Source organism: Archocentrus centrarchus, chromosome 6 (assembly GCF_007364275.1).
Source record: "Archocentrus centrarchus isolate MPI-CPG fArcCen1 chromosome 6, fArcCen1, whole genome shotgun sequence".
Classification (NCBI taxonomy): domain Eukaryota; kingdom Metazoa; phylum Chordata; class Actinopteri; order Cichliformes; family Cichlidae; genus Archocentrus; species Archocentrus centrarchus.
The window spans coordinates 34480725-34492631 of record NC_044351.1 but is presented as its reverse complement, the minus strand read 5'-3'; the positions used below and the strand labels follow the sequence as shown (position 1 = coordinate 34492631).

The 11907-nt window shown below is 41.3% G+C and overlaps 2 protein-coding genes across 2 annotated transcripts; both read left to right on the top strand.

The window, feature by feature from the left end:
* The first annotated feature begins 745 nt into the window (after positions 1-745).
* Positions 746-2746, top strand: LOC115781650 (C-C motif chemokine 4-like). The gene is made up of 3 exons (XM_030731427.1): positions 746-973; positions 1440-1557; positions 1648-2746. The coding sequence occupies exons 1-3, from the start codon at positions 808-810 to the stop codon at positions 1760-1762; spliced, it is 399 nt and encodes a 132-aa protein (XP_030587287.1). The 5' UTR covers positions 746-807; the 3' UTR covers positions 1763-2746.
* On the top strand, positions 782-11532 carry LOC115781651 (C-C motif chemokine 4-like). Its single transcript, XM_030731428.1, has 4 exons — positions 782-807; positions 10047-10212; positions 10679-10796; positions 10887-11532. Exons 2-4 carry the CDS (start codon positions 10047-10049, stop codon positions 10999-11001), a joined length of 399 nt encoding a protein of 132 aa, XP_030587288.1. The 5' UTR covers positions 782-807; the 3' UTR covers positions 11002-11532.
* The last annotated feature ends 375 nt before the right edge of the window (positions 11533-11907 follow it).

The window sequence follows — 11907 nt, the reverse complement described above, 5'->3', positions numbered from 1 at the left end:
AAAGGAGAGAGCAGGCAGATACGTTTGTATTAATTCCCCAGCTGGAAATTTCCAATCATCCTGACACCACATGGACACATAACTCTAACCCCGGCCTTCTCTTTCCCTTCTGCTCTTGGACTTTCAAGGCTCATGACTGAGTGAAGACTCCTTGTGATTCCACAGGTTCTCACAAGAAAGGGAACTAACGCTGAGACGCCCAGCACTGCGGCACTCACGGCTCTGTGGGAACCTTTGATTTACTCCAAACCCATAACAACATTTTCATCCCAGCAGTTGTATGATTATTATTGTTGAGCAAAACAAACCTACAGAGATTCCTGATCTCCAAACTGGTTTTACAGCAACATTCCTCTCAGTCACGTCATTCCTTCATGGCTCTGATCACTGAATCCGTCCCCCTGTTTGTTTACATGATTACTGGCTGGAATTTTTTGGTTAGTTGGGGATTCCTTCTGTATTGATACTCAGATACTCATTAGCCTCCTTCTGTTGTCTGTGAACACTCACCAACCCTAAAAGTGTCAGAATGAAGGGCTCATTATGTTGCAGTAGATGTGGGAGATGCAGTCTCACATGCTCATTCAAGTGAGACGGAAACTACATTTAGTTAAATACAAAACTTCCTCATTTCAGTTTATGAGTGAAACTGTTTATTTAGAGAACTGAAAACACCCAAGAAGTCAGAGAAAAGCCCACACATGAAAAAATACCCTAAGTAACAAAATGGTAAAAGTCACTGCCACGTCATGGATAGTCCCAAGATGCAGGATGGGGTCTCCCCGGGCTGCTCTTCCAACAGTATAAATGTGGAGCGGCTCGGCAGCAGTTCACACAGCAGAGGGAACAAACCAGGAGAGCTCAGCTGAGACTTTAATCACCGCTGCAACAAACACAAACTTCAGGATGGCCGCTGCTCGTCTCACTCTGTCTGTGGTTGTTCTCATGCTGGCTGTCATCGCTCTGACTGAGGGTAAGACTCACTCTAATCATCTGACTGTTATACTGTACGATGGATATCAGGTTCGGTACATATATACTTTAAATTCATTGGTTTGGTTTAGAAGATGAAGAACTCCTCATCAGTGAAACTTGGTGGTGAAGCTGTGAACACAGTGAAGCATTTAGCTTCATTTCAGTTTAGCAGAGACCAGAATGGAGCTAAAAGGACACAAAGCAGACAGCTGTGTCTCTCAAATGAGTGGACCCACTTTATCTAATGTTTTCTAATGAAAACAACAAAGATGCAGAGATTAAAAATCAGTGAATGCAGCTTTAAATAAAACGTTAAACACCTCACTTCATAAATCAGCTCAGCAGAGGAGAAATGGAGTATCAGACGCAGCCTCACAGCAGCTGAGAGGAAATGAAATAGGAAAAAAAATGATGTCGTGCTGTGTCGTTCGCTGAGTTCTTCATTTGCTCCTGTGTGTTTGCAGGCATGCGCGGGCCCGGCCCAAAGAAATGCTGCTTTCGCTTCAATGAAAAGGAAGTGCCTAAAGCAAAAGTGGTCAGCTACAGCAAGACCAGCCAGCGCTGCTCCCAGGCCGCCATCCTGTAAGTACTCAATCTCAGAAACGCACATCGCCACCATCACCACATCTGCTCCTCAGTCCTCTGACTCTCTCCTCTGTCTGTGACCTTCAGGCTGAACACGGCGGCAGGCCGACAGCTGTGTGTCAAACCTTCAGCCCCCTGGGTGAAGGAGCTCATCGCCTACCTGGATGCCAAGGCCGTCCCAGGACAGGTATCCAACCTGTAACCATGGAGCCTACCCCGGAAGAGCCGTCATGGACAAAATCAGCCAGTTTATGTTTGAATGCTGGAAGTTTTTAAGCTGTAAGCAAACAGCAGCTCTTCTATCTAAATGCTAAATCTTTACCAGATATTCTCAGAGTTAAAGACATAATTATAGGATTCATTTGCTGGGAGAAAACAAATAGGAATGATTTTCTGCAATCAAAGAGTTTTTGTTTGTTTACACTGCCATTCTTTAGATACTGATATTTAATATTTTTACTTTTCTGACTCTGAATATTTATATTATACTGGATGAATATGTTTTTGCTTAATAGGACACTTAAAGTCTGACCGTAAGCACTGTGATACTTTTAAAGTGTAATCTGTAATGACTTGAGCAACAGTGACAGAGCAGTGCCTCCCACCTCCACATGGTGTCATCAGTAAACAGCAGTATAAGCTATGGGCTGCAGCACTGTTTCTGCACGGAGGACAATTAGCTTGGTTTTCATGTAAAAGTTTCCATGCTTATGCTACTAAGTTCACTCTTAAATTAAAGTTAAAGGATCTGCAAATGTTTGTCTTTGTCATTGTGTTTTCTTGCATGCTGCAACAGCTTGTGTCACTTGAATAGAAAGTAGAGCAACAGCTGACAAAGGAGGACACCAGAGGAGTGCTCTCAGACATCATCTGTTCACTGGTCATTTTGATGGATTGGTGGTAACTGTTGTTGCAGCTCTCATGTAGGTCCACAAAATGCTTTTAGGTTGTTGGTCATAGCAAAATGATTTGTGCAGCTTTTCTTCAGTATCATAACTGTTAAAAAATGTTCCATTGTGCTTTTGTAACTGTTGAGATTTTGGTTCATGTAAAATGGAGTCAAAGGGCTGAACAACCTCTGTGCTTGTTTCTTTTCTCTCGTGTCTAACAGAAGCCTCACATAAGCCTGTTTTAAGAATATGTCTGTGACAGTCAATAAATAAATAAATCCGTCATCATGTCAAAATATTCCTGAAAATTATTTAGAGGTCTTCGCACAAAAGCCTTTGTGCTCAAATCAAGTGTGTGTGAAACAGCACATAAAAAAACAGCACCTCACTTTTAAATATATATAGAATAAAAAGAAACCCCAAAAATCAGAAAACCCCCTATGAGCAGCACTTGGTGACAGTGGGAAGGAAAAACTCCCTTTAAACAGGAAGAAACCTCCAGCAGAACCAGGCTCAGGGAGGTGGGGTCATCTGCTGAGGGGGGGCTGAGGGGAGAGACACAGGACAAAAGACATGCTGTGGAAGAGAGCCAGAGATTAATAATAACTAATGATTAAATGCAGAGTGGAGTATAAACAGAGTAAAAAGAGGTGAATGAAAAGAAACAGTGCATCATGGGAACCCCCCCAGCAGCCTAGACCTATAGCAGCATAACTAAGGGAGGGTTCAGGGTCACCTGATCCAGCCCTAACTATAAGCTTGATCATAAAGGAAAGTTTTAAGCCTAATCTTAAAAATAAAGAGGGTGTCTGTCTCCTGAATCCAAGCTGGAAGCTGGTTCCACAGAAGAGGGGCCTGAAAGCTGAAGGCTCTGCCTCCCATTCTACTCTTAAGTATCCGAGGAACCACAAGTAAGCCAGCAGTCTGAGAGTGAAGTGCTCTGTTGGGGTGATACGGGACTATGAGGTCTTTGAGATCAGATGGGCCTGATTATTCAAGACCTTGTATGTGAGGAGAAGGATTTTAAATTCTATTCTAGATTTAACAGGGAGCCAATGAAGAGAAGCCAACATGGGAGAAATCTGCTCTCTCTTTCTAGTCCCTGTCAGTACTCTAGCTGCAGCATTTTGGATCAGCTGAAGGCTTTTAATGGCAGATTGAGAGTGACCAGATAATAGTCACAAATTTTATTTGTGAAGACATTCATAAAACCATCTCTAATTATTGTAGGGTCTGTACAATATAAAGCACCTTGAGGCAACTCTTTGTTGTGCCATATAAATAAAATTGTATTGAATGAATGCTGACAAAGAATCAGAGCGCTGTTGAGACAAGTACAGTCTGAAAAGAAACCTTGGGTCATTCCTGTTTTCCTAGATTACAAATAGTAAGATGTCCTAGCTTTACGCTAGCTCTTCTAAATGAGTGCGATGCCATTTCCTCTCCAGCTTACACATGATTTACTTTCCAGTACATGTTTGTGAGTTATTCCAGGGAATCAAGCATCTCTGATTTGTTGCCTTCTTTTTCAGAGGAGCCACAGTCTCCGGGGTCGTACGCAGTGTAATACTATTAACCAGATAATCGACCTGTGTGGGAGTAGAGTTTAGGTAACTGCTCTGCACTGTGTTGGCACGTGGCATTTGTGACACACCGTAATGTGTGGTCAGAGCATATGATCTAATTTTTTATAGTTTGTAAGTTTTTCATGTGTAATTTTGCTAAATAAGGGCCTTCATTTTCTCATATTTGTTGAAGAGCCTAAATGTAGGCCAATCCTGAGTTACACCACAAGGAGGTGCCTCCTCCTTAGTGAGATGGCTTAGTGTGGTATCAGCTCTCATTTTCAGACTTGGCTGAAGTAAGAGAGAAAAAAAAACTACCGGTTGTCCATCTCATCACCTCCCTGTTCTTTGGTGTGGGGTTTTTTTTCAGGACCAAAGATAATATGTTAGCAGTAAGGGCCTGTTATACAATGAAGAAGATAACAGTGGGGGAAGCACTTCCTTAAACTCAGTTACAGCACTTTCAGAGAAACATCTACTGTCACAACATTTATTGTTCAGTTCCGTATAAGCCATTATTGTAAAATTAAACTTTAGAAAGTAGTGATTAAATTGGTAGGTGGGTTCACATACATTTTGAGAGAAAACAACTGAGGCTAAAAGATTAAAGTGTTTCAGCATCTACATGGATGTTAAAATCACCCACTATAATTATTTTATCTGAACTGAGCACTAAATCAGATAAAAAGTCTGAGAAATCAGAAACTCTGAGTAAGAGGACGATAGATGCCTAAAAGTTTTTTTTTTTTTTTTAGTTTTACAATTAGGGTGCACATAGTCAGGCTCAAAAAGAATTAAAACTTTGTCTGGGTCTTTGATTAATTAATAAGCTGGAATTGAAGATTGCTGCTACTCCTCCTCCTCGACCTGTGCTTCGAGCATTCTGACAGTTACTGTGACTCGGGGGTGTTGATTCATTTAAACTAACATATTCATCCTGCTGTAACCAGGTTTCTGTAAGGCACAATAAATCAATATGTTGATCAATTATTAAATTATTTACCAACAGGGACTTGGAAGAGAGAGACCTAATGTTTAATAATCCACATTTAACTGTTTTATTTGTTGGTGCAGTTGAAGATGCTATATTGTTTTTCTTTGTGAATTTTTATCCTTAAATTATTTATTTATTTATTTATTTTAAGTTAGCTTATGAATAAGGGTGATGATCAGTGAGCAACAGTGTGGCTTCATCCCAACAAAGAACATTATTTTATTTTTTAATTTAAACCGTTATTTAACCAGGCGAACAGATTAAGAACAAATTCTTATTTGCAACTGTAGCCTGGCAAAAGGGGAAGCCTTTTGAAGGGAAAGGAATAAAAGAATTAAAAACGATAAAAGAAAATAGTAACAGTAAAATTACGAGACAGTGTACAACAATAACAATCATAAAATGAATCTAGCCACAAGGTAAAGGTGAATACTGAGATGAGGGTAGTCAGTTTCAGTGTTCTCTGTAACAAGTTCCAGTCATTTGGAGCAGTGTATGCAAATGCTATGTGGCCAAAACGTTACAGATGTGAAGTTTGCTTTGAGGGTGATCATGGAGAACCACAGAGAAGGTCAGAAGGCACACAAAAAGACAGGAGGCAGAGCTGGCAGAGGTGAAGATGTTGAGATGTACACTGGGAGCGACCAGGAATTAGTACATCAGAGGGACAGCTCCGGCTGAGCGGTTTGGAGACAAGGTTGGAGAGGCAAGGCTGAGATGGTTTGGATGTGTGAAGAGGAGAGAGGGTCGATATACTGGACAAAGGATGTTGAACAGCTGCCAGGCAGGAGGAAAGAGGAAGACCCCAGAGAAGATTCATGGGTGGAGAGAAAGAGATACAGAGAGCTGGTGTGACAGAGGATACTAAGGATAGAGTGATATGGAGGCAGATGGTCCACTGTGGTGACCCCAAAATTCAATTCAATTCAATTCAATTTTATTTATATAGCGCCAAATCACAACAAACTGTCGCCTCAAGGCGCTTTGTATTGTGGGTAAAGACCCTACAATAATACAGAGAAAACCCAACAGTCAAAACGACCCCCTATGAGCAGCACTTGGCGACAGTGGGAAGGAAAAACTCCCTTTTAACAGGAAGAAACCTCCAGCAGAACCAGGCTCAGGGAGGGGGGGTCATCTGCTGCGACCGGTTGGGCTGAGGGGAGAGAAAGACATGCTGTGGAAGAGAGCCAGAGATTAATATCAATTAATGATTAAATGCAGAGTGGAGTATAAACAAAGTAAATAAGGTGAATGAGAAGAAACAGTGCATTATGGGAACCCCCCAGGAGACTAGGCCTATAGCAGCATAACTAAGAGAGGGTTCAGGGTCACCTGATCCAGCCCTAACTATAAGCTTGATCATAAAGGAAAGTTTTAAGCCTAATCTTAAAAATAGAGAGGGTGTCTGTCTCCTGAATCCAAGCTGGGAGCTGGTTCCACAGAAGAGGGGCCTGAAATGATCTTCTTAGAGCCTCTGACAGTGGACTCATCTCTGTTCTTGTCCTGTTGGACCTCAGTGCAGCTTTTGATACTGTTGACCATAACATTTTATTACAGAGATTAGAGCTTGCTATAGGTATTAAAGGTACTGCACTGCAGTGGTTTGAATCATATTTATCTCATAGACTCCAATTTGTTCATGTAAATGGGGAGTCTTCTTCACACACTAAGGTTAATTATGGAGTTCCACAGGGTTCTGTGCTAGGACCAATTTTATTTACATTATACATGCTTCCCTTAGGCAGTATTATTAGAAAGCACTGCATCAATTTTCATTGTTATGCAGATGATACTCAGCTTTACCTATCAATGAAGCCAGATGACACACATCAATTAGTTAAACTGCAGGAATGTCTTAAAGACATTAAGGCCTGGATGACCTCTAATTTCCTGCTTCTAAATTCAGATCAAACTGAAATTCTTGTTCTCGGCCCCACAAATCTCACAAACATGGTGTCTAACCAGATACTTACTCTGGATGGCATTACTTTGGCCTCCAGTAACACTGTGAGAAATCTTGGAGTCATTTTTGACCAGGATATGTCCTTCAATGCACATATTAAACAAATATGTAGGACCGCTTTTTTGCATTTGCGCAATATTTCTAAAATTAGAAACATCCTTTCTCAGAGTGATGCTGAAAAGCTAATTCACGCATTTATTACTTCTAGGCTGGATTATTGTAATTCATTATTATCAGGCTGTCCTAAAAGCTCCCTGAAAAGCCTTCAGCTGATCCAAAATGCTGCAGCTAGAGTACTGACAGGGACTAGAAAGAGAGAGCATATTTCTCCCATATTGGCTTCTCTTCATTGGCTCCCTGTTAAAACAACAAGCTTTTCCATGAAATCCATGAAGTCACTACTAGTTAACGTGAAAGGAATACTCGGCTCTACAGAGCTCTGACTCTTTGTCAGCCTGGCTACAGTGCTGAAAACAAACCTGGGGTTGTTCTTATTTTCTTCAATTAATGATGAGTAGTAAGATGTCCTAGCTTTACGGAGGGCTTTTTTATAGAGCAACAAACTCTTTTTCCAGGCTAAATGAGCATCTTCTAATTTAGTGAGACGCCATTCCCTCTCCAGCTTTCGGGTTATCTGCTTTAAGCTGTGCGTTTGTGAATTATACCACGGAGTCAGGCACTTCTGATTTGAAGCTTTCCTTTTCAGAGGAGCCACAGTATCCAAAGTTATACGCAGTGAGGATGTAAAACTATTGACGAGATAATCGACCTCACTGGGAGCAGAGTTTAGGTAGCTGCTCTGCACTGTGTTGGCACTGAAGAGCATAACAATGAAGGAATTAGATCCTTAAACTTAGTTACAGCACTTTCAGAAAGACTTCTACTGTAATAAAACTTATTCCCCACTGCTGTGTAATCCATTAAAGTAAATGTAAATGTTACTAAGAAATGATCAGACAGGAGGGGGCTTTCAGGGAATACTGTTAAGTCTTCAGTTTCTATGCCATATGTTAGGACAAGATCCAGAGTATGATTAAAGTGGTGGGTGGGCTCCTTTACATTTTGAGAGAAGCCAATTGAATCTAACAATAGATTAAATGCAGTGTTGAGGCTGTCATTCTCAGCATCTACATGGATGTTAAAATCACCCACTATAATTATTTTATCTGAACTGAGCACTAAATCAGATAAAAAGTCTGAGAAATCAGACAGAAACTCTGAGTAAGGACCAGGTGGACGATAGATAATAAATAAAACAGGTTTTTGATTTTCCCAATTAGGATGGACAAGACTAAGAGTCAGGCTTTCAAAAGAATGAAAACTTTGTCTGGGTCTTTGATTAATTAATAAGCTGGAATTGAAGATTGCAGCTAATCCTCCTCCTCGACCTGTGCTTCGAGCATTCTGACAGTTACTGTGACTCGGGGGTGTTGATTCATTTAAACTAACATATTCATCCTGCTGTAACCAGGTTTCTGTAAGGCAGAATAAATCAATACGTTGATCAATTATTAAATCATTTACTAATAGGGACTTGGAAGAGAGAGACCTAATGTTTAACAATCCACATTTAATTGTTTTATTTTTTGGTGCAGTTGATGAAGCTGTATTATTTATTGTTTTTGAATTTCTATGCTTAAATAGCTTTTTGCTGATTTTAGCTTTGGTTTTTGGTGGTCTGGGAGCGGCACCGACTCTGTGGGGATGGGGTTTTGGGGGGGTGGCAGGAGGAGAGAAGCTGCAGAGAGGCGTGTAAGACTGCAACTCTGCTTCCTGGTCTCAACCCTGGGTAGTCAGTTTTTAGGAGGGTTAATAAATTTGGCCAGATTTCTAGAAATGAGAGCTGCTCCATCCAAAGTGGGATGGATGCCGTCTCTCCTAACAAGACCAGGTTTTCCCCAGAAACTTTGCCAGTTATCTATGAAGCCCACGTCGTTTTTTGGACACCACTCAGACAGCCAGCGATTCAAGGAGAACATGCGGCTAAACATGTCGCTCCTGGTCTGATTGGGGAGGGGCCCAGAGAAAACTACAGAGTCCGACATCGTTTTTGCAAAGTTACACACCGAGTCAATATTAATTTTAGTGACCTCCGATTGGCGTAACCGGGTGTCATTACTGCCGACGTGAATAACGATCTTACCAAATCTACGATTAGCCTTAGCCAGCAGTTTCAAATTTCCATGAATGTCGCCTGCTCTGGCCCCTGGAAGACATTTGACTATGGTCGCTGGTGTCTAATGTCTAATGTCCCCAAAAGGGAGCAGCCAAAATAAGACAAGGAAGAGATCATGACAAATGACAAGTCTCATTGGTTACATTGTATTATGAAGGTGATAAATAGTGTCCATGGTACTTTTCTACAGCCCAGATAAATATTTTTGGGTTCAAATGAATCCACATGGCAAGTTATGAGCAGTTTATCCATAGACTGTATATAAAAGTCGGACATAACCACTTAGGCGTCAACCCTGTGCAAGCATTTTGAGTATTTTGGCACTTTTTTAACTGGACATCAGGACTATTAAACCAATTGACACTAGTACATGTATCTGTGATAAATAGTGTCCACCTAATTATCAAACTGCACAATGACCTCCTTATGATACTCATGTGTCCTGCATGGACACATAAACACACTGAACAGTTTCACTTCACCAGCAATGTGTGTATTGGGGCTAGATTCATCTTAATTTACTATTGTGCACTGTATTTTAGTAATCATTTTTATCACTCATATTTTTATTATTTTATTATTTATTGTCTGAGGCACCTAAAAGGAATGCATTTTAAATTTCGTTGTGCAACTTCTGTGTACAATGACAATAAAGATTCTGATTCTGATTCTGATGAAAGGCTTGCAGTGTCAGAATAATAACCACACAGGAGACGAGAGGCCAGAGCGGCACAGTTTTGGTCACATGTGAAAGAGACGTAATAAAGGGGGAAACTAATCTGAAAAAAATGGTTCCTCAAAACTGTGAAACTCTATTGTAAAGGTCACTGAAACGTCATGGATAGTCCCAAGATGCAGAATGGGATCTTCCAAAGTTCTTCTTCCAACAGTATAAATGTGGAGCGGCTCGGCAGCAGTTCACACAGCAGAGGGAACAAACCAGGAGAGCTCAGCTGAGACTTTAATCACCGCTGCAACAAACACAAACTTCAGGATGGCCGCTGCTCGTCTCACTCTGTCTGTGGTTGTTCTCATGCTGGCTGTCATCGCTCTGACTGAGGGTAAGACTCACTCTAATCATCTGACTGTTATACTGTACGATGGATATCAGGTTCGGTACATATATACTTTAAATTCATTGGTTTGGTTTAGAAGATGAAGAACTCCTCATCAGTGAAACTTGGTGGTGAAGCTGTGAACACAGTGAAGCATTTAGCTTCATTTCAGTTTAGCAGAGACCAGAATGGAGCTAAAAGGACACAAAGCAGACAGCTGTGTCTCTCAAATGAGTGGACCCACTTTATCTAATGTTTTCTAATGAAAACAACAAAGATGCAGAGATTAAAAATCAGTGAATGCAGCTTTAAATAAAACGTTAAACACCTCATTTCATAAATCAGCTCAGCAGAGGAGAAATGGAGTATCAGACGCAGCCTCACAGCAGCTGAGAGGAAATGAAATAGGAAAAAAAATGATGTCGTGCTGTGTCGTTCGCTGAGTTCTTCATTTGCTCCTGTGTGTTTGCAGGCATGCGCGGGCCCGGCCCAAAGAAATGCTGCTTTCGCTTCAATGAAAAGGAAGTGCCTAAAGCAAAAGTGGTCAGCTACAGCAAGACCAGCCAGCGCTGCTCCCAGGCCGCCATCCTGTAAGTACTCAATCTCAGAAACGCACATCGCCACCATCACCACATCTGCTCCTCAGTCCTCTGACTCTCTCCTCTGTCTGTGACCTTCAGGCTGAACACGGCGGCAGGCCGACAGCTGTGTGTCAAACCTTCAGCCCCCTGGGTGAAGGAGCTCATCGCCTACCTGGATGCCAAGGCCATCCCAGGACAGGTATCCAACCTGTAACCATGGAGCCTACCCCGGAAGAGCCGTCATGGACAAAATCAGCCAGTTTATGTTTGAATGCTGGAAGTTTTTAAGCTGTAAGCAAACAGCAGCTCTTCTATCTAAATGCTAAATCTTTACCAGATATTCTCAGAGTTAAAGACATAATTATAGGATTCATTTGCTGGGAGAAAACAAATAGGAATGATTTTCTGCAATCAAAGAGTTTTTGTTTGTTTACACTGCCATTCTTTAGATACTGATATTTAATATTTTTACTTTTCTGACTCTGAATATTTATATTATACTGGATGAATATGTTTTTGCTTAATAGGACACTTAAAGTCTGACCGTAAGCACTGTGATACTTTTATCGTGTAATCTGTAATGACTTGAGCAACTGTGACAGAGCAGTGCCTCCCACCTCCACATGGTGTCATCAGTAAACAGCAGTATAAGCTATGGGCTGCAGTAAATGAGTAAATGTTTAATGATTTGCATGATTATGCTACTAAGTTCCCTCTTATAATAAAGGATGAAGGATCTGTGAAAGTTTGTCTTTGTGTTTTCTTGCATGCTGCAAGTGTCACTAAAATAAAGAGCAGAGCAGCTGCTGATGGTCCAAAGGAGGCGTGCAGCCAGGCGGGCTGTGAATCAGTGAGGTTAAAGCACGTTTGTTTGTTTTTCTGAGGATTTGAAACTCAATTTTAAAGTTCTAACTTCTTGCTGAGTTTGTTAGACCACGCAGGGCAAAAGCTAAATATAACTGCACAGCACCACAGGCCTGTGTGCTGGTCAGATGCACCACAGATCCTGTCATCACATATTGGATCTCTAGTTGGACCTCTGGGACGTGCGGGCTCTTCATAAAAACAGTCCAGAGGATCACCGGCACCCAGCTGCCAGCAGTGAATGAAAGCTATCAAA